Consider the following 21,593-nt stretch of genomic DNA (forward strand, 5'->3'; position numbering starts at 1 on the left):
TGAATGCAGCGTTTATAGCCCCTTTAATGACAATGACAATTTAATTTGCATAGTACATTTCATTACATGGAAACACAATGTGATCACCAATGTAAAGAAATAGGCAAATTTACAATGGCAGGGAAAACAACAGAACAAAATAAAATAAAACAGAATAACAAAACCTATTAACTGTAGACCTGTGTGAATGGAAAGATTTAGAATCTGGTGTTGAATGTACGGACAGTAATTGATCTCAAGTCAGGTAGCTTGTTCTAAAAAAAACACGACTAAAATAACTGACACTCACATTTAGATCTAATTCTAGAAAAAGTTTTTTAAAAATGAAAAGCAAACAGATATTGTTTTCTTAATGTTCAATGTGAGATATTAAATTTCTTGATATACACTAGAAGCTGTGAAGCTCAGAGAAATTCCCGCGAGTCACCAGTTCCAGGATTAAAGAGATTTGGAGATATATTGTAAGACTTTTAAAGTAAAATGTAGCCTACTTCTGACTAATACATATTGATTTCAGTGAAAATGTCTTGGCTTCGCAGTTGGACACTTAAGCATTTTTTTTAATTCCATCATTTAAACTAGACCTGACCTGATTTGCAGTCTCCAAGGTGAAGCTTGAGCACACCCTTATTGTGCAGCTGTACCCAGTGGTAAAACTCATTTGGCATTGAATGGACTCTTGCATTATATGGTACATTATCATAGTAGTGGTTAGTTAGGGGAAAGAGTCTATTTGGGTGATTACTAAAGGGCCAGAATCCATACAGATGCACTGTTTCACATAATTCCAGGGCCAGACTAGTTATATATAATCCAGTGCTAGGTCGATATTCCTTTAACCCCTGGGATTTCCAGAATTTGTCCAGTCTTTCAAGGTACAGAGGGTTAAAGAAGATTGGTTGAATAGGGATTTTCATGTCCTCAATGGCATACACAGCCCGCTGACACACACCCCTACTAAACCCAAAGGAGAAGCAAGGAAAGAGGAGCAGGGAGTTGCCATACTGGTGGAGGCTGTCTGCAAACGGCCGGCGACGTCCCGTCAGTGACCCATACCTGCAAATTAAACAACAACGCTTAAAGCAACAAGACAAAAAAAAAAAACCCAATTCAGTTCCATGTTAGAATAAATGTTTGCTCACTTATTTATGAAGATGGTTGGGTTTGCTGTCACAAGGTTAGTCTTTATGCCAACATCATTCTTAAATTCATTTTCCAGAGGAGGTAGGTTGCACCTGAAAACACAACAAAATATTTCTTACAGAGAGATGAGTTGTCGTCATGATTTTGGTGCTATACACATGACATATTTCTCACCTAAAAACAAAATCAGCTGAATCAATTATTTTTCCACAGCCGCTGTTTGTCAGAATCCCACCACTCCCAACAACTGAACAAGTGTCCCATCTCTTTTTTGAGAAAGGATTTTCCTGGAATTGACATCAACAGATTACACATTACAAAAAGAGCAAGATTTATACTGTTTCTAATGTACTATGTGTGAGAGACAAGTACTCATTGTATTTAAGGAATTATGTCAAATCTGTAGGATGAGAACAACAAAGAAAAAGGTCCAAAGTAATGTGAAATTCAGAATAGCATTCATTACATGCCTATGTATTGTGTTAGGGTTGAAAACTTTTGATTTTTTTTATTTAAATTATTAGATAAAGCTGTTTTAATATTTTATTTATACACAATGCAAATATGCTCATAAACTGGCTCAGGAAATGCGAACGAGACCCCCAAGGCTCTTGAACTGGGCCTTAGAATAATAAGCAGATAGCCAAGGCTACGCAGGGGTTGTTTTTCTTCTCTGTTTCTCATTCCAGGACAAGCAAATACGAGGTGAGGTCGGACTGAACGGGGAGGATTCACAGCAAACTGCCACGTTTGTGTTGGGAGAAGATAATCTTTGTTATTGTCACAGTATAAACCTGTACAGCCCTGATCCAGGGTCATCTTTTCTGTGAAACAGTTCGCTGGTTCACAAAAAAGTCCAGCGCTGTAACTTGTAATTTCAACTGCTCAAACAAATTACATTTTTTAAACTACAAATATTTCTCCTGAATTCCTTCTGAAAAATCTGAACATAACAATTGTAAGTATAGACATTGGCAGTAAGAAACAGCTGGATAGAGCATAATTATCACTTTGACTTTGAATTTGATATGTCATTTTAAATCTTTATGTGTTACTTTCAATATGTTGACAATACAAACCACACTTATATGAACCATAGTCAAGTTAGAAGGTTTTTTGTCCTTTTTAAACCAATAAATAATTAAGAGACAGAACTCTGACAGAACTTATTAAGACAGATGAACTGCTGCAAAAGTACTCTGGGCAGCTAATGTAGGAATATGCTAAAGAATTTCATTTGATTCAATCCGTTAAGGGTGCAGGTCCCCAGATTTAGCACATGACTAAACATGTGATATAAGAACTTAGTAATACTATGTTAGAACATTTGAAGAATAATTAGGACATGAAACATGCAGCAGATTTTGTCTGAGTTCATTCTAGCGCATTCATAAAGAATACATTTCAAGGCATGTTCCCATCTTTAAGAAATACATACTTTGATAAAGGCCTTGAAAAGCACTGGGGTCACGGGAATGACAGTCCTGTCCTTATCACAGACAATCTTAGATCCCACTGGAGTGTTTTCCTGAGTGATAATGCCATTGTTGGATCCATTGCAATTGATGTTCAGCTGTAATCTTGAAAAATAATAAATGAATAAATAAATAAATAAATAAATGTTTAAAGTTAGCTTTAGTGTTAAGGTGAAAGATTTGTGGTTTAAAATACAGTACACCTGTATTGTAAGTGTCATTTCTGCTACGTATGTATAAAAAGCAAACAAATCCCACATGAATTCAGTGTGTTATTTAAAACACTGATTTTATTTTATTTAAAACACTGAAAGCAATACAGTTTTATATTAGTTAATTTCATTTTAATTTCCAATGATGAATTTCAGCTACAGCAAATCAGGCTTACCAGAGAGGGAAAACAATTCAAATAAATGTTTTCATTTATGTAGTATTTGAATAGGCTTCAGTGGTTTGAATGGAAATGATTATTTAACCATAATGAAAGCCATTTAACTTCAGGCAGCTACAGATACAGCATACATGTAGAACAGACAACCTGTCTTTTGTCTTTAGATTGTATTTCATATTAATTTGTCTATTGTTGTATATTATGTTTACAGTTAGTGTTTTTTATGTTTAGTTTTTTCTTTGGCAATATTTGGCTTAACTCTTCAGCAATTAAAGACATTTTTATACAAAGTTCCCTATTCTGAGTGGTTCAAATGTAATTTGACAGTTGAATGATAACCAGTTTCATGTCCTGCTGAACCCCTTCTTAATTCATAAAAAATTATGCAGATGTAATATCTGAAGTTAATTTAAAGTCTCGATTTTATATTTTGTAACTTTTCCTCTGATTCTAAATATAAGAAATGTCAATGCAAATGAAGGAAGCCATTATTAGGTTGGAAAAAAGAGAGCAAAAAATTAACAGACTGATTCTTTCTTTAAAAGAAAGACTGCAGTGAATCAGCTCAGCAGCAAAAAGACCTGAAAGACCACAGAAGTGCAGGATAACAGAATTATTTACATAGTCAATGAGAAGAATTTTACAGCATCTTACCAATTAAGGAACACTCTCAAGTGTACAATCAATAAAGAGATGCTTTCATGAATGTAAATACTAGGGTTGGGAATTGGTAAGAATGTAGCAATTCTGATTCTATCATCAATATCACTTATCAATTCGATTCCTTATTGATCTCCTTACTGATTCTCATTGGCTCCATTTTGGGAGTTACTGCCATCTCTAAGCAGCATATCAAACACATTACATTCATGGAAATTAATTAGATGCTGTGGGTCAAATATTTGTGCATGTTGGAGGTATTTAAGCTCCTTGTTGCAATCGGTGTTGGGTCTGTGTTTCCACAGGCCCCGCAAGTTTAGAGACTTATTCCTCATGAGAACGAAAACAAGACAGAACATCTTCAACCGGTCTTTAACTCGCTAACGAGGGAAGCTTTGGTCAGAACCAGGCGGTGGAGCATAATGCTCATCACCTGTCTCTAGCCCAAATCCTTCAAAGAGCAGCTCTCCTCGTAGCCTTTTTATTGACAAACTGTTACAATATACAATAGTTTACACAATACAACACAACACAAGCACCTTCCACTGTAAAACCCACCAATGGTTCTAAGACAAGACACTATGTGTGTGTGTGTGTGCACGTGTAAGCATGTGTGCAAGAATGTGTGTGTGTGTGTGTGTGTGTGTGTCGTGGGGGTGCGTTTGTGTGACTTCCTGCTCACCAAAAGGATCATAAAAACAGGAAGCTTACAACACAAGAACCAGATCTTTCAGATAGGATGTATCTACAATAAAACCTCCCCCAGCACCAGAGTAGCTGGAGAGGTGGTCAGAGACAAAAGAATGTCTTTGGTCCTACTGCTTGAAACAATGTAGAGATGGTAAGCATAAAAATGACAACATTTAACAATTCAATTTAACAATCGGTGTTTAAGTCATTATTCGAAAAAATAATGTATTACACAAAACACTTTTATTAAAAGTAATTCAGTACTTTACTTCAGCGGTCCCCAACCCCCGGGCCTCGGACCGGTACCAGTCCGTGAGTTGTTTGGTACCGGGCCGCGAGAGTTGAGTCTCAGGTGTGAAATGTATGGTTTTCAGGGTTTTTATCGGTTTTCAGCGTTATTTTGTTATCGTTTTTATCGTTTACTCGGTTTTGTGTTATGAATTTTTTTCGGTACCGGTACTAGTTTTATTTTGTTGTATTTATCCGCGACACCTTAAAGGACGGTCCGTGGAAATATTGTTGGGCATAAACCGGCCGTGGCGCAAAAAAGGTTGGGGACCGCTGCTTTACTTAATTAGTCCTAGGAGGAAGTAATCTGTTAAACTATTGTTTACATTACAATTGCTTTTCTCTGTAAAATGACCTGTAATTCACTGTCTAATATCAGGATGTTAGAAGGCTTGAAGTGTATGATCTTACCTGAATCTGTGGTAATTCTCCTCCTGCTTTTTCCATGTTTGATTGTAGAGCTTTTTTACTTTATCGATGGCTTCCCTGTAATGCACAAGCATTCATACACACAGTTAGAAGTATCATGCCTGCAGGTCTGACATGACTCAATCTTGGCAAAAATACTGTAATTTATTAAGAAAAAAGTTATGACAGTGCTCGCTCTTACTTGCAGCCTTTACAAAGTTCAGAGGGCTTTGAGGCACTTCTTTGAGGAAGTGGTCGGTGAAATTCCAAACTGTGAGAAATAAATGAGACAGATTAGTATGTGCACATAAAAAAGTTACCTTTTCTTGTACCCATTTTTTCCCTCAGCTTCATTGCTGTTGTTCTTTTCTGTACATGTGTTGGAAGGTCATGATCTTAACTCATTGTGTCTGAACCCTGTTCTTATGCTACCTGCAAAAATTCCAAAAGTTACCTACATATTCAATATAATATTAGATCAGATATCTGCGTTATAAACAACTTGTTACATGTTTTGTTTTGTTTTTTCATGGTGTTAAATGTCTTGGAAAACAAACTAATTCCACTTCACAGTTTGAAGTATCATCGCTGCAGGGCTGACATGGCCAACTCTGTGTTATTCAAAGGTTGCTAGGAAGTACTGGTGGTTTGTGGCAAGTTAGATTGATTAGTCTAGTCAGTATTGCGGTGAAGTTTAGAGTAGTGCCATTGATGATGAACTGGTGCAGAGCAGCTTTACTGCTTCCTGTCATAATTCAGTCACATCAACCATACCAGAGATCAATTTGAATTTAGGTGGATGATCGTGTTTGGATTTACTCACTCACTAATGTGTGCTTCAATCTCGTTGAATTTAGTTGTGCAAATCAATAAAGAGCAGTGAATTCTATTCCCAACTACAACCAATCTTAGGTTTCACACTAAGATTGGCTGTCAAATCTCACTTTAGACCTTACATACTCTTTTTTTAAGGCAAAGCCAATTTAAATCACTCTTATTTATTATTTCTTTTATTTTCTGCTTTTTTTTTTTTTTTTTTAATCAGCTTGTATTTATAAACAAGAAACACTCCTAGAGTGAAAACCTCTGCCAAGGAAGCTCACTCTCTGGGCACTATTAAAGAAACAGCATTGTATTAGGATAGGCTCCAGCCCCCCTGTGGCCCTGATAAGGATAAGCGGAAGAGAATGGATGGATGGATGGATGGATGGATAAACCAGTATAATGTCCTAAATGTTACCAACACAAACAAAGACAGGAGAATTTTAAGTATAGTGTTCAAGATAAAAGATATTTTTGGTAAATTGACTTTATCTGACCTTGAAGAAGATGTCAAAGGTCCAACGTAATTTGATATTTAGAATCCACATACATCTTTTCCTATGTGCCTATACGTAGTGTGATGCTCATTCTTCTTTGTTGGTGAGGGTTTTTTTTGCACCATATGTTTGCAGGGAAGCTGAAATATTTTAATACCTGTAAAGTAAATAGTGAAGAGGGAGTGAGTTTCCTTAGTTGGGGTTTGTAGTGACGTGTGAGAGAATAATTGACATGTAGGCAAACACATAATAAAGTTGGCACACATAATAAAGTTTGCCTGGCAGAGAGCTGGTACAAATGTCCTCCAAAGACCTAATTTTTATTTTTATACTTGAGTGCTGGGTCTGCGCTTCCACAGGCCCCGCTGGTTTTATTTATTCTTGTTAACGACAAGCAAGACGAACATCTTTTACTTGCTAGCAAGGGAGACTGGTCGGAACCAGGCTCTTGGAGCTGAATGCTCCTCACCTGTCTCCTAGCCATTCAATTCAATTCAATTCAATTTTATTTATATAGTGCCAAATCACAACAACAGTCGCCTCAAGGCGTTTATATATTGTACAGTATATCCTATAATAATAGATACAGAGAAAAACCCATAAACCCCTATGAGCAAGCACTTTGGCGACAGTGGAAAGGAAAAACTCCCTTTTAACAGTAAGAAACCTCCGGCAGAACCAGGCTCAGGGAGAGGCGGCCATCTGCAGCGGCAGCCTACACCTATTGCAGCATACCTAAGGAAGGATTCAGGGTCACCTGGTCCAGCCCTAACTATATGCTTTAACAAAAAGGAAAGTTTTAAGCCTAATCTTAAAAGTAGAGATAGTGTCTGTTAGAGCAGGGCGATATGACCAAAAATATTTATCACGATAAACATTTGAAAATTTGCGATAACGATATAACTGACGATATAATTGACACTAGACAAAATACTTCACAACTCCTCAACTTTATTAGTGCAAAAAATAAAATCAATGTATTTTCACTTAAACAAGCAGCTGTTTTTTATGTGCATTAAAGTTATATAAAAAATTAACAGTGCAAATGCAAATTCCTTGCTGACAGTTTAACCAAAAGGCATTTCCAGTGGAAATTGGCTGACATATCCTCAGCATAACCATGTATAATATCCACAAAACTTAAAAAGAGGTTATGCACACAATACAGTAATATTATGTTGAAGCACATTACGTATCACTCCGCGAGGCTCCTGCCTACAATAGCCACAACGCTCCGACAATCCATCAAGCAGTGCGGCTTCGTAGCTTAGCAAAGTCGTACTAAAACATTTGCCAGATTTTTGAGCGCCGTGTACCACATAAAATCGTTTCGAGGTCAGTAAACACAACCAGAATCCAAACATAAGGCACACGGGATTATAAGGGGCACTGTCGACTTTCAGAAAAATCAAAGGATTGATTTTAAGTGTGCCGTATTTTCCAAAAAACACGGTAATAACGACGGCCCGCTAGCATGTGCTACCAGAAATAGTGCTTTTGTGTATCTGACAGACGAAAGCTAAACCAGTTCCACACCACTGAAGTTGCAGCATTTTTACAAACCAATTCTGGTTCATCCGTTTCATTCAACATCCGCTTTCGTTCTTCTCATTCTCCGTCGCCGGCACGCTTTTTCCTCCATGTGCGTATGAAAACAAAGGTACTGCGCATGCGCGTTTTACCCATATTCTATCACGATATTTCAATTTCTTATCATTGCCCGACATTATACCGGTATTACCGTAAACGGTATGATATGGCCCAGCCCCGGTGTCTGTCTCCTGAATCCAAACTGGAAGCTGGCGCCTGAAAACTGAAGGCTCTCCCTCCCATTCTATTTTTAAATACTCTAGGAACAACAAGTAGGCCTGCAGTGTGAGAGCGAAGTGCTCTAATAGGGTGATATGGTACTACAAGGTCATTAAGATATGATGGGGCCTGATTATTTCGGACCTTGTATGTGAGGAGCAGGATTTTGAATTCAATTCTGGATTTAACAGGAGAAATATGCTCTCTCTTTCTAGTCCCTGTCAGGACTCTTGCTGCAGCATTTTGGATTAGCTGTAGACTTTTCAGAGAGTTTTTTGGACATCCTGATAATAATGAATTACAGTAGTCCAGCCTGGAAGTAATAAATGCATGAACTAGTTTTTCAGCGTCACTCTGAGAAAGGATATTTCTAATCTTATAGATGTTGCGCAAATGGAAGAACGCAGTCTTACATATTTGTTTAATATGTGCGTTGAAGGACATGTCTTGGTCAAAAATAACTCCAAGGTTCCTCACAGCGTTACTTGAGGCCAAGGTAATGCCATCCAGAGTAAGAATCTGGTTAGATACTATGTTTCTAAGATTTTCAGGGCCGAGTACAATAACCTCAGTTTTATCTGAATTAAGAAGCGGAAAGTTAGCAGCCATCCAGGTCTTTATGTCTTTAAGACATTCCTGCAGTTTAACCAAATGGTGTGTGTTACCTGGCTTCATGGATAGATAGAGCTGGGTGTCATCTGCATAGCAGTGAAAATGTATGCTATGTCTTCTAATGATGCTGCCTAAGGGAAGCATGTATAATGTAAACAGAATTGGTCCTAGCACTGAACCCTGTGGAACTCCATAACTGACCTTAGTGTGTGAAGAGGACTCTCCATTTACATGTACAAACTGGAGTCTGTTAGACAGATATGATACAAACCACTGCAGTGCAGTACCTGTAATACCTACAGCATGTTCTAATCGCTCTAATAGGATATTATGGTCAACAGTATCGAATGCTGCACTGAGGTCTAGCAGGACAAGCACAGAGACGAGTCCACTGTCAGAAGCCATAAGAAGATCACTTGTAACCTTCACTAAAGCTGTTTCTGTGCTGTGATGAGCTCTGAAACCTGACTGAAACTCTTCAAATAAGCCTTTCCTCTGCAGATGATCTGTTAGCTGTTTGACAACTACTCTTTCAAGGATTTTTGATATGAAAGGAAAGTTGGAGATTGGCCTATAATTAGCTAAGACAGTTGGGTCTAGAGATGCTTTTTAAGTGAAGGTTTAACTACTGCCAGCTTGAAGGCCTGTGGTACATAGCCGGTTATTAGAGATAGGTTGATCATATTTAAGATTTAAACATTAATTAATGGCAGGACTTCTTTGAGCAGTTTTGTAGGAATGGGGTCTAAAAGACACGTTGATTATTGAAGTTAACTCAGAAAGATCAATTAGAGAAAAAGAGTCTAACTTAATATCAATGGTACTAAAATTAGCTGTAGATAATATTACATCTGTGGGATGATTATTGGTAATTTTTTCTCTAATGTAAAAATTTTATTTGTGAAGAAGTTCATGAAGTCATTACTAGTTAACGTTAAAGGGATGGTTGGCTCAAAAGAGCTCTGACTTTTTGTCAGCCTGGCTACAGTGCTGAAGAGAAACCTGGGGTTGTTCTTATTTTCTTCAATCGGTGATGAATAGTAAGATGTTCTGGCTTTGCGGAGGGCTTTCTTATAAAGCAGCAAACTTTTTCTCCAGGCTAAATGATGATCCTCTAAATTTGTGACACAGCATTTCCTCTCCAGCTTGTGAGTCATCTGCTTTAGGCTACGTGTTTGAGAATTATACCACGGAGTCAGGTACTTCTGATTTGAGACCTTAGTTTTCACAGGAGCTACAGTATCCAGAGTCGTACGTAGTGAGGTGGAATTATTAACAAGATAATCGACCTCTGTTGGGGTAGCGTTCAGATAGCTGCTCTGTGTTGGTACAGGGCATTGAAGATGATAACAGTGGGTGGATTATATTCTTATCCAGTGTGTGAATGTGTGTGTGAATGGGTGGATGACTGGATATGTAAAGCGCTTTGGGGTCCTTAGGGACTAGTAAAGCGCTATATAAATACAGGCCATTTACCATTTACCATTTAAACTTAGTTACAGCGCTTTCAGAAAGACATCTACTGTGATGAAGTCTACGCTCCACTGCTGTGTAATCAATTATTGTAAATGTAAATGTTATCAGGAAATGATCAGACAGGAGAGGGTTTTCAGTAAACACTGTTAAATGTTCAGTTTCTATGCCATATGTTAAAACAAGATCTAGAGTGTGATTAAAATGGTGGGTGGGTTCTTTGAAAGTTTGAGAGAAGCCAAATTGAGTCTAATAACAGATTAAATGCTGTGTTGAGGCTGTCATTTTAACATCTACATGGATGTTAAAATCACCCACAATAATTATTTTATCTGAGCTGAGCACTAAATCAGATAAAAAGTCTGAGAAATCAGAGAGAAACTCTGTGTAAGGCCCAGGTGGACGACAGATGATAACAAGTAAGACTGGTTTCTGAGTTTTACAGCTGGGGTGGACAAGGTTAAGCATTAGGCTTTCAAATGAATTAAAAGTCTGTCTTGGTCTTTCGTTGATTAATAGGCTGGTGGGAAAAATTGCTGCCACACCGAAAACCGGTTCTTGTTGAGAACCGGTTCCCACTGTTTCAATTCCTTGGAGTTGTTTGCCAATTTTGCAAACGATTCCCTTATTGATTCCAGTCGCCCCGAATGACGTCACCACGTTGCGGAGCGTCATTTACCTGGCAGGAAACACGGCGTGTAAGCGGCTCAAACACTAAAAAGTTTGATTATACTTTACGAGAACGGATGACAACAGGGCAACTTGCAATACTTGCAAAGTAGATATTTCATTTAAGGAAACACTACGAATATGCAAAAGCATTTGCTCACAAAACACGTGATAACCTTAAATGAATGTTGTGTTTTTAATTCCGCTCCGGACTCGTGAATCTCAACCCAGCAGCACCGGTAACGTTTGCACATCCTCTCCCATTAATGCGGCAGGTAAATAATCAACTAACAGTGCATATTATGTTAGTGAGATCTGCCTTATTACAAAACCTGCCATTACTGTGTATTTAGGTGACCATGATGAGAGAGACAGACAGAGTCTGGCTCAGATGCTGGCAGTTCTCACTGCAGTCTACCGGTAGCATCTCCTTTCAGGCCAGGATAGACGAATGTCACCGAGCAGTGACTAAATTTGTGGTAAAAGGCTTGCACCCATTTGCCACAGCAGATGCCCCGATTTTCGGTAAGTGAATGTGTTTAATTGTAGGCAGGGACATTACTGGATATTCTTGTGTAATTGCTACAGAATAATTTATGTTATACTTTGTTATTGCTACAGAAGACTATTTATTTTATTATTTTACATTTACAATTTTTTTCCCCGGGGACCCTGTGACACCCCATTGAAGAGCCGTAGGCTGGATCTTCTAAGATCACACTGCTGTAAGGCCATGTTACTCCTAATTTCTATCTTGTTCAAAGAGAAGATATAAAACAAAGTTCTAAGCTAATCGACCTTAGTGTTCTCCTTTAAAAAAAAGAAAAAAAAGAATCAATAACAGAATTGATAAAGAATCGAAAATGGAATCTGAATCGTGAAAATCTTATCAATACCCATCCCTACACACCGCCCCCTCGGCCTGTGCTTCGAGATTTCTGGTAGTTAGAATGACTCGGGGGTGTTGATTCATTTAAACTAACATAATCATCCTGCTGCAACCAGGTTTCTGTAAGGCAAAGTAAATCGATTTGTTGATCAATTATTAAGTCATGTACTAACAGAGACTTGGAGCAGAGAGACCTAATATTTAATAATCCACATTTCACTGTTTTACTCTTTGGTTCAGATGTGGATACTGTATTGTTCTTTCTTTGTGATTTTTTATGTTTAAGTTGTTTATTGCTGGTTTTTAGTTTGTTTTTTGTCTGTTTGGGAGCTGACACAGTCTCAATGGAGATGGGTTTTTAGGGGGGGTAGCAGGAAGAGAGAAGCTGCAGAGAGGCTTGTAAGACTGCAACTCTGCTCTAGCCAGCATCCAATAAACAGCCTTCCTTGCCTCCTTTTATTCTGTGAACACAAGCACCACCCATTGTAAAACCCCCCAATGGTCACAAAAGATAAGGTACTATGTGTGTGCACGTGTGTGCACGTGTAAGCACGTGTATGTATGTTAGAGTTGTGTCAGTTGCGAACGAAACGGCTCGTAGAGCCGACACTTTGACGTGAACGATGCGAGCCGGCTCGTGTTTCCCCCCCCCCCCCCTTTCTCTCACCCTCTGTCTCCCACTTTTTTTCCCACTTCACTCCGCACGCGACTTGTGCTTTGCACTGGGAAGAGGGCGGAGGGATGGTAGTAATATTCTCAGTAGAACAGAGCTGGAGGGAAAGAGAGAGAAAGAGAGCCATGTGTCTTGGAATTTGTACAAGCTCTTTGGAGTTTGTACGTGCTTTGTCTCTTAGGGGCCACCGTATATATTTATTTATATATAAACATATATAAGTAAAACCACATTTTTTTTACATTAGTAATTCGTTTTGTGCATAATTTTATATTGTTGTTAATAATAAATTAATTAAAGCAACAAAACAACCTGAAGAGCCGGTTGGGAGCCGAAAGAGCCGGCTCTTTTTAGCGCTACTACTGTATGTGTCTGAACATGCATGTATGTGCAAGAATATGTGTGTGTGTGTGTGTGTGTGTGTGTGTGTGTGTGTGTGTGTGTGTGTCCTCCTGCCCAGAAAAGGGTAATAAAAGCAGGAAGTTTATGACACAAGAAAACAGAACCTTCAGATAGGATGTGCCTATAATAAAACACTTCAGCCTCCCCCACCAACAAACTGGCTGGAGAGATGGTCAGAAACACAGGAATGTCATTGATCATGCTGCTTGAACTAAGACTTACAAATTTAAGTAACACAGTGACAACATTTAACAATTTGACTCCAACATTGAGAACCTTTTAGAGCCTGCACTTCTTCACTTTTTTTTTTAATTTGAGGAAAGAAGTTGAATTAGTACGTTTACTAGAGTATTTTTTGTCACGGCTGGGGGCAGTCGTGTGGTGTATTGAAAAAAGGATCTGTTGGGAAGCATTTAAGTAACAAAGTGTTGCAGGTTACCTTTGTGGTGGCCATCTTGTTTTCCCAGTAAAGAGGAAGCCTGCCTCAATTGCAGCTCTTTTATAGGCCAGTCTGTATTAAGAAGGTGTGTCTTTAGAGTATTTAAAGGGAGCAGGAAATGGATTGGGGGCCATTTTGAAAAGTTGCTGTCTGCATGTGTATGATGTTGGCAAGAGATAATAAAACAATTACTTTAATTAAGATAGAGTGAAGTCTGATGTTTCCCTCACCACCCCTCACTGTGTAACAGTTGGATCCAACTAGTGATGGGCAGATGAAGCCCCATGAAGCACTGAAGCTTTTCATCCAATTGGTTCACCCCAACGCGAAGCTTCATGAAGCTTCATTTGCTCTAGCAGGACACCTACTGGACGTAAAAATAATAGCTGGCATGAATTTGAAGAGTGTGGCATTTTGCACACAGCCTGTAAATGTCAACAACAAAAGGAGTGTGTGAAACATGTATATTGTAGTGATGGCAGTATACTGTGTATATTTATAGTGGCAGTATGGGAAATGATTATTTGGAAATGCTTGAAATGGAAATGATCATTTACTGTGAGGTGAGGTGTGGTTGGGGTGTGGACAGTAGTTGTGCTTTTGTAACGTTGAGGTATGGACAGCTACACAGTCCTGCCTGTTCACATTTTATTCTGTAAAAACTAAATTTTCACTGCTTTTATGACCTTTTTAGTGGGGAGAACATAGCTAGGATTTAATGATTTAACAAATCTTTTGAATCCTTTGTCCTCCACAATGCTAAATAGCTGGGAGTCCTCAATCACCATGCTGACCAGGGGCCCGTTCTTCGTACGTCGCTTACTACATCCAAGATCAAATGACACATCCAAGACCAAATCATCGCGCTAACCATGAGCTCGCTAATCCGGTTCTCCGAACACACCTGCTGTTGACGATTAGTACAGCTGGATGAAGTAATGTGAGATCACTGGGTGTCGTAAAAGGGGCTACGCATCGATAGTAGAAACATTGATCGGCAACCCTCTGATTGGTCGGCGAAAATGTCGAAGGAGCGCGCTCGGTATTTTTCGGCAGCAGAGCAAGAACTCTTGATTGAGGGATTTCAGGAGTTTCAGAGTTTAATCAGAACGCAAGGGAACACTGCAAAGGCTGCAAAAGCAAGGAGAGAGGGCTGGCAGAAAGTTGCTGACAAATTAAACTCGTAAGTAATTTAATAATAACAATAATAATGGAGTGGATTGATATAGCGCTTTCCAAGGCACCCAAAGCGCTTTACAATGCCACTATTCAATCACTCTCACATTCACACACTGGTGGAGGCAGCTACAGTTGTAGCCATAGCTGCCCTGGGGCAGACTGACAGAAGCCAGGCTGCCATATCGCGCCATCGGCCCCTCTGGCCAACACCAGTAGGCGGTAGGGTAAATTTATTGTATTACACTATATTATCCAATATTATATTACATTATATTATGTTATATTATATCCCCTTACACATTAGAGCCACAACAGGACCCACTAGAACATGGGAACAAGTAAAAGTGGAATATAAGAATATGCTACAGAATGGTAATATTTATCACTTATATTGCTTTTCGTCTCTAGGAAAGAGACCCTGAAATAATCTGTTTGTTTGTTCATAACAGCAACCAAGAAAAGGGCAGAGCAAAAAAAGACAGGTGGTGGTCCTGCACCCCCTCGTCAACAAGTTGGTTAAGTAAATAATACCCTCACGGGAATATCGATATCTCTCAATGAGCACACTGTCGCGCTGAGCTAAAGGATCCTGTCTATCCCGCAATATACGCTGAATTCTGAAAACTCTCCTTATCAATCTTGCACCTTCCGCAATGGGCTGCTCGCGTATACGGACAGGACATGGCTGCGACAGGCTTCCCAAATCCACCTTCGCTTTTATAGCCGTGGTCTCTCATCTTGATTACACAAAGTAATTTGCAATTACTACTCTGAAATATGAATTACATCTGTAATAATCACATACATGTAATAGAATGTTAATAGTACATTTCCCTTTTTTAGGAAATGACCTGTATGTATCTGTGTGAAATCAATAAAAGGATCAAGTGCTGCATTATCTTTAGTTACATTGATAATATTTATTTATGGTGAAACAGTGGTGGAATATCGCTGTTGCTTTCGTATAAATGAAGCGGACATACCTGCGTGGCCGCGATCTAATCCTGTTTACATAAAGTAAACCTGCTCCCGAGCAGGTTTACGCTTACGGCTCTGTTGCTATGGCAGCAAGTCCCGGATGAGCTTCGGGGAACCGAACGATCCAAGATCACGCAAAATCGTCAACAATCTAATCCAGCTAACTTACTTAGCGAGGTACGAAGAACGGGCCCCAGGTCTTCATCTATTTGAGATTGTTCTCCTGAGGAAAGACAATAAAGACAAAGCACAAATATAAATATCACACACGTAACTTATAACAGTTGTATAATATTGTTATATCATTTAGTAACATTACTGCATGCTATATTATCATTGCATTTGATGGCTCACCTGGTCTTGCGCCACAATCGGTGTCCCCCTTATTCTCATGCAAAGCTCTGTAGTGCCTAAGCATGGATGAGGTGTTGTTGTTGTCATATCCCAGCTCCCTGGCACATAGCAAACACTTCACCTTGTACAAAAGTCAAGACAGCTCAACATAAATTGTATTGCACCATCAGTATCATGAAAATACATCTTCTGTAGAAATTTACATACCTTGTTGGGAGGAATAAGATCAAAATGTTCCCACACAGGGGAGGACATCCTCCTCTTCTTAGCTGGCTCCATTCTCTCCTGACTTTCCTCACTCTCATAAACCTCCAAACGGTCTCCAAACTCTCACTAACCGCAACTCTCCATCAAACACCCACATTTTTGAATGAAGTCTGAGGGGTTTATATCGCTGTCATATCTCGCGGCAAAGTTCGAACCACTTCATGAACCAGTCACGTGGTACAGCCGGGCAGCGAGGCTTCGGACGTCATCATTTTCAGCTCCTCCCATAAATGAAGCAAGCCTCGATACGCGCTTCGCGGAAACGCCCCCTCCATTACTCGACACACGCTCCGAAGCCTCGATACAGAACGTCCCATCACTAGATCCAACTGTTACACAGTGAGGGGTGGTTGGATCCAACTGTTACACAGTGAGGGGTGGTTGGATCCAACTGTTACACAGTGAGGGGTGGTTGGATCCAACTGTTACACAGTGAGGGGTGGTGAGGGAAACATCAGACTTCACTCTATCTTAATTAAAGTAATTGTTTTATTATCTCTTGCCAACATCATACACATGCAGACAGCAACTTTTCAAAATGGCCCCCAATCCATTTCCTGCTCCCTTTAAATACTCTAAAGACACACCTTAATACAGACTGGCCTATAAAAGAGCTGCAATTGAGGCAGGCTTCCTCTTTACTGGGAAAACAAGATGGCCACCACAAAGGTAACCTGCAACACTTTGTTACTTAAATGCTTCCCAACATGATCCAAAATGCAGGTACTGGCTGGGGTGCGAGTGAGTGTTTAATTTACAGCGGTGAGAAGGTGACAAAACAGGAAGAGCAGAGCGGGGAGTAAACAAACCTAAACTGGGAAAACTAAAGAACAAAACTAAAACCAGACACTCACGGGAAGAGGAGCAAAATGCACAAAGAGAGATGGCAGAGAGACGCAGAATGAATACCAGGTAACAGCATAATGCAGACTGACATGGAACTAAACAGACCACGCAACAGAGAGCACAGGAAAACACAGGGCTTAAATACACGGGGAGTAATCAGGGAATGGGCCACAGGAGGGAGACACAGCTGGGAGCAATTAGGCTAACGAGACAGGGGAGCGGTAAAACTGAACACACTGACATGAGACATGAACTTTCAGAATAAAACAGGAAACTAACAGACACAGAGAACCAGACAGGACACTGAACTTGACAGGCAGACTCATGAGCAGACACAATAACACCATGGACAGACAGAGGGAACACAGAGAAGTGGGAGCAGGCAGGCAAAGAACAGAAACCTAACAAATGGCAAAATCACAACAGAATACACAAATGAACAAAAGCATAAGGAAACACAAAACCCTGAGTCCTCAGACTCAGGACCATGACATTTTTAAGACCAAAATGTGTAGTTCTACTTATGTGAAGCATGTGTGTATTTCTTCCACCTCTGGCTTGCATTTGCATTTTACACAGCTTCCCAAGTGTTTCAGAATTGGGCTTGTATAATAAGAGTAAAACACTAACAGAGCTTGACTGTTTTTTTTCTGTAATAAAAAACAGTTACTTTTTTGTGGTTTCACAGTGATCAAAATATTTGTTTTACTGGCTTCTCCCTTTTCATTTGTAAGTACAAAGGTAGTTACTCACCTTTCTTCAAATGTGTACCAGATAAAAGCGCTCAGCAGACACCCCAAACAGAGGAGATTGGCCATCATCGAGAGCTGTTTCCTCATGTCTCTCCAGTGGTTCACATTTCACAGCACTCAATTTCATTTCACCTTATATATTTTTCCGGGTACTTCCTGTCTGTCTGGTTTGGCTGCCTGTTGCTGCTGTTGCTCGTTTCCATGTTTGTGTGTATGAAGGGGTGTGTGTGTTAGTGATGTGTGGAGCCGGGTTTTTGTTTTCTTTCTCTCACCCTCTCTCTTGCACTTTTTTTCCGTGTCACTCCGCACGCGAGCCTTGTGCTTTGTTACACTGGCGGTAGCATAGAAACAAAGGAAAAGAGAGCCAGGGACAACAATGTCACATTAGAAAGGTATAGTAATCATCCACTAGTGATGGGATTTCCGGCTCTTTCGGCTCGGCTCACTAAAAAGAGCCGGCTCTTCCGGCTCCGAACCAGCTCTTCAGGTTGTTTTGTTGCTTTAATTAATTTATTATTAACAATAATATAAAATTATGCACAAAAGGAATTACTAATGTTAAAAAACGTGGTTTTATTTATATATGTTTATATATAAATATTTACAGTGGCCCCTCGAGACAAAGCACGTACAAACTCCAAAACACATTTCTAGCATTAACTGAACTTCCAAAACAGAGCTACCTCGCTTAAATTACACAATTGAAAGCATATGTGTATGGCTTGCACTCATATATATTCAAATAATTTAAAAAAAAGTTCATTTACCTGTTACTACCACACACCAAATCCGGTAGCCACTAGCTCAACACTGCGCCTAGCATCCTGGAGCACTTCTGTTGTGTTTTGTACGTGTTTTAGAGTTTGTACGTGCTTTGTCTCTAGGGTCCACCTTAAATATACTTTTATTTATTCACTCCACATAAAATGTAATAAATAAATCATATAAGACAAAAACCAACTATTCACAGTTCAACTTTAAACTATTTAAATTTTCAACTTTTTCCTTTTAATCAAATTTAAAGTGAAACTATGCCGGCTTGTACACATACACGAGAGACACGAGAGTTCTTCTTTACTGATGTTTACTGTGCTTCTCTTAACGTACAGGTACACCGTAGAACTGGTGAATACAAATGTACAAGAAAATTATATTTCAGCATTAAAACATATTACAATATAAAATTCACAAAATATAAACAAACATACCACTTTGGCCTGCAAGTAGACAAACCGGTGTAATTGGAACTTAGGACTTATTTCTTCTTTAACATTCACACGGCTAGACCGTCACCATGAGCAGCTTCTCTGACCTTACTTCCCAAAACAGGAAGTGACCTCTGCCCTTACCTTATACCTTATACCTTATACTTACAAAATTATCCGGCTATTTTCCATGTATCAAATTAACTGTACACCAACCAATCCGGTAGGCAAAAAAAGGAAAATGTTAACATGCTCAACACAAAAATAAAACATACAAAATAAAATGCGTTAGTTACATTATCATTATCACAGGACAGCATTGTGCCATCACGCACCAGGGTGAGTTATAACAATGACAAACCCTGGTTTACTCCTAAACTCAAAAAGCTGTGGCTGGAAAAGAGAAAGGCGTTCAGAAGCGGAGACAGGGACTGCTACAGAGAGGCCAAGTACAGGTTCACTAAAGAAGTGGACATTGCTAAACATCAGCACTCTGAGAAGATGCAGCAGCAGATCTCAGAGAATGACTCGGCCTCTGTGTGGAAAGGTTTTAGGAATATCACCAACTACAAGCCTAAAACCCCCCACTCTACTGATGACTTGCTCTTAGCCAACACCCTTAACGACTTTTACTGCCGTTTTGACGAGCCATCAGGCAGCCTTCACACCTCCAACGGCCCCAACAATAGAGGCACTTTGGACACTAATTCCCCCACCTCTCCCCCCTCCATAGAGCCATCACCACCTTCAAACTTTTCACCTACAACACCCCCCTCCTCACCCCACACAAAAGAGGATTTCACACCACCTCCTCCCACCACAACTCTTCATATTCATGAAGCAGATGTGAGGAAGCAGTTTAGGAGTCTGAATGCTCGAAAAGCTCCCGGCCCAGACGGTGTGTCTCCTGCCACCCTCAGACACTGTGCAAACGAGCTGGCCCCAGTGTTTTCTGGCATTTTCAACTCCTCACTGCAGGCATGTCATGTGCCTGCCTGCTTCAAGTCCTCAACCATAATCCCTGTCCCCAAGAAACCTAGGATCACTGGACTAAATGACTACAGACCCGTGGCTCTGACATCTGTGGTCATGAAGTCATTTGAGCGCCTGGTTCTCTCCCATCTCAAGACCCTCACGGCCCCCCTCCTGGACCCCCTTCAGTTTGCATATAGAGCCAACAGGTCTGTAGATGACGCCATCAACATGGCCCTACACTTCATCCTGCAGCATCTGGACTCCCCAGGAACCTACGCCAGGATCCTGTTTGTGGACTTCAGCTCTGCCTTCAACACCATCCTTCCAGACCATCTCCGAGACAAGCTTTCCCAGATGAATGTGCCTGATCCCATCTGCCGGTGGATCACTGACTTCCTGACGGACAGGAAGCAGCATGTGAGGCTGGGAAAGAATGTCTCGGACTCTCGGACCATCAGCTCCGGCTCCCCTCAGGGCTGTGTTCTTTCTCCTCTGCTCTTCTCCCTGTACACCAACTGCTGCACCTCCACCCACCAGTCTGTCAAGCTAATCAAGTTTGCAGATGACACCACCGTTATTGGACTCATCTCGGACGGGGATGAGTCTGCCTACAGGAGGTAGGTTGAATGTCTGGTGTCCTGGTGCAGCCACAACAACCTGGTGCTGAATGCCCAGAAGACAGTGGAGATTATTGTGGACTTCAGGAAGCACACAGCCCCACTCCCCCCCATCATCCTGACTGACACCCCCATCACCTCTGTGGACTCATTCCGCTTCCTGGGTACCACCATCACTCAGGACCTGAAGTGGGAGCCCACCATCACCTCCGTCATCAAGAAAGCCCAGCAGAGGATGTACTTCCTGAGGCAGCTGAAGAAATTCAACCTGCCAACACGGACGATGATGCAATTCTACACTGCAATCATCGAGTCCATCCTCACCTCCTCCATCACCGTGTGGTACGCTGGAGCCACTATCAGGGACAAACAGAGACTGCAGCTCTGCTGAGAAGGTGATTGGCTGCAGACTCCCATCTTTGCAGGACCTGTACACCTCCAGGACACTGGGGCGTGCAGCTCGGATCTCAGCTGACCCTTCTCACCCTGGATACAGTCTGTTTGACCTGCTCCCCTCAGGCAGGAGGCTCCGGTCCATTCGCACCAGAACCTCTCACCATAAGAACAGTTTCTTCCCCTCTGCTGTTGGACACATGAACAATAAACGTACGACTGTTCCCACCACTAACACATGACCCTATGCTGTGTTCACTGCATCACTCCATGTTTGGCACTGATCACCACCTGCACTCATGTATATATCTTTCTACGTAGCACTTTTAATTCTTATTCTCATGTATATATCTCATGTATATCTCATGCATATATCTCTACATAGCACTTTTAATTCTTATTCTTACTTTTATTTTTTCATGTCTATTTAAGCGCAATTTATGACAGTATGTTTGCACTGAAGCACCGCAGCAATTTCCTAATGTTGTAAACCTGCTCAACATTTGGCAATAAACCCTTTCTGATTCTGATTCTGATTACAAGAGCTCCGCCTAGTGGTCAAATACTAACATTTCACCAACTGTTACAGAAACAACACAAAACACTGCAAATCACAACACAATTAAATACAAATTAAAATATGAAAACAAAAAGAAGATGCATATTCTCTGTCATATGGGCCCGCAT

At 40.3% G+C, this 21,593-nt stretch overlaps 2 protein-coding genes across 2 annotated transcripts in view; one reads left to right on the forward strand and one right to left on the reverse strand.

The window, feature by feature from the left end:
- LOC101466343 (alpha-2,8-sialyltransferase 8F) lies at window positions 1-17,861 on the reverse strand. The gene is made up of 7 exons (XM_076887639.1): window positions 17,718-17,861; window positions 5,258-5,326; window positions 5,059-5,133; window positions 2,582-2,723; window positions 1,318-1,430; window positions 1,143-1,235; window positions 1-1,056 (listed from the first exon to the last, which is right to left on the reverse strand). The coding sequence occupies exons 1-7, from the start codon at window positions 17,801-17,803 to the stop codon at window positions 579-581; spliced, it is 1,056 nt and encodes a 351-aa protein (XP_076743754.1). The 5' UTR covers window positions 17,804-17,861; the 3' UTR covers window positions 1-578.
- LOC112430022 (alpha-N-acetylgalactosaminide alpha-2,6-sialyltransferase 1) overlaps window positions 16,878-21,593 on the forward strand; it is a 15,760-nt gene continuing 11,044 nt past the window's right edge. Inside the window, exon 1 of the mRNA XM_076887636.1 lies at window positions 16,878-17,030. Within this exon, the coding sequence (XP_076743751.1) occupies window positions 17,002-17,030 (29 nt within the window). The 5' untranslated portion in view covers window positions 16,878-17,001. The remainder of the gene's footprint in view (window positions 17,031-21,593) is intronic.

This window comes from Maylandia zebra, linkage group LG8 (assembly GCF_041146795.1).
Source record: "Maylandia zebra isolate NMK-2024a linkage group LG8, Mzebra_GT3a, whole genome shotgun sequence".
NCBI lineage: Eukaryota > Metazoa > Chordata > Actinopteri > Cichliformes > Cichlidae > Maylandia > Maylandia zebra.

Excerpts from the sequence above, each read along its gene's own strand:
- LOC101466343 (XM_076887639.1), bottom strand. The coding sequence starts at position 17,803 with ATGAGGAAACAGCTCTCGATGATGGCCAATCTCCTCTGTTTGGGGTGT. Across the intron at positions 5,134-5,257 it reads GAACTTTGTAAAGGCTGCAA|GGAAGCCATCGATAAAGTAA; the intron begins GTAAGAGCGAGC and ends TGTGCATTACAG. Across the intron at positions 1,431-2,581 it reads TTTTCAAGGCCTTTATCAAA|GAAAATCCTTTCTCAAAAAA; the intron begins GTATGTATTTCT and ends TGTCAATTCCAG.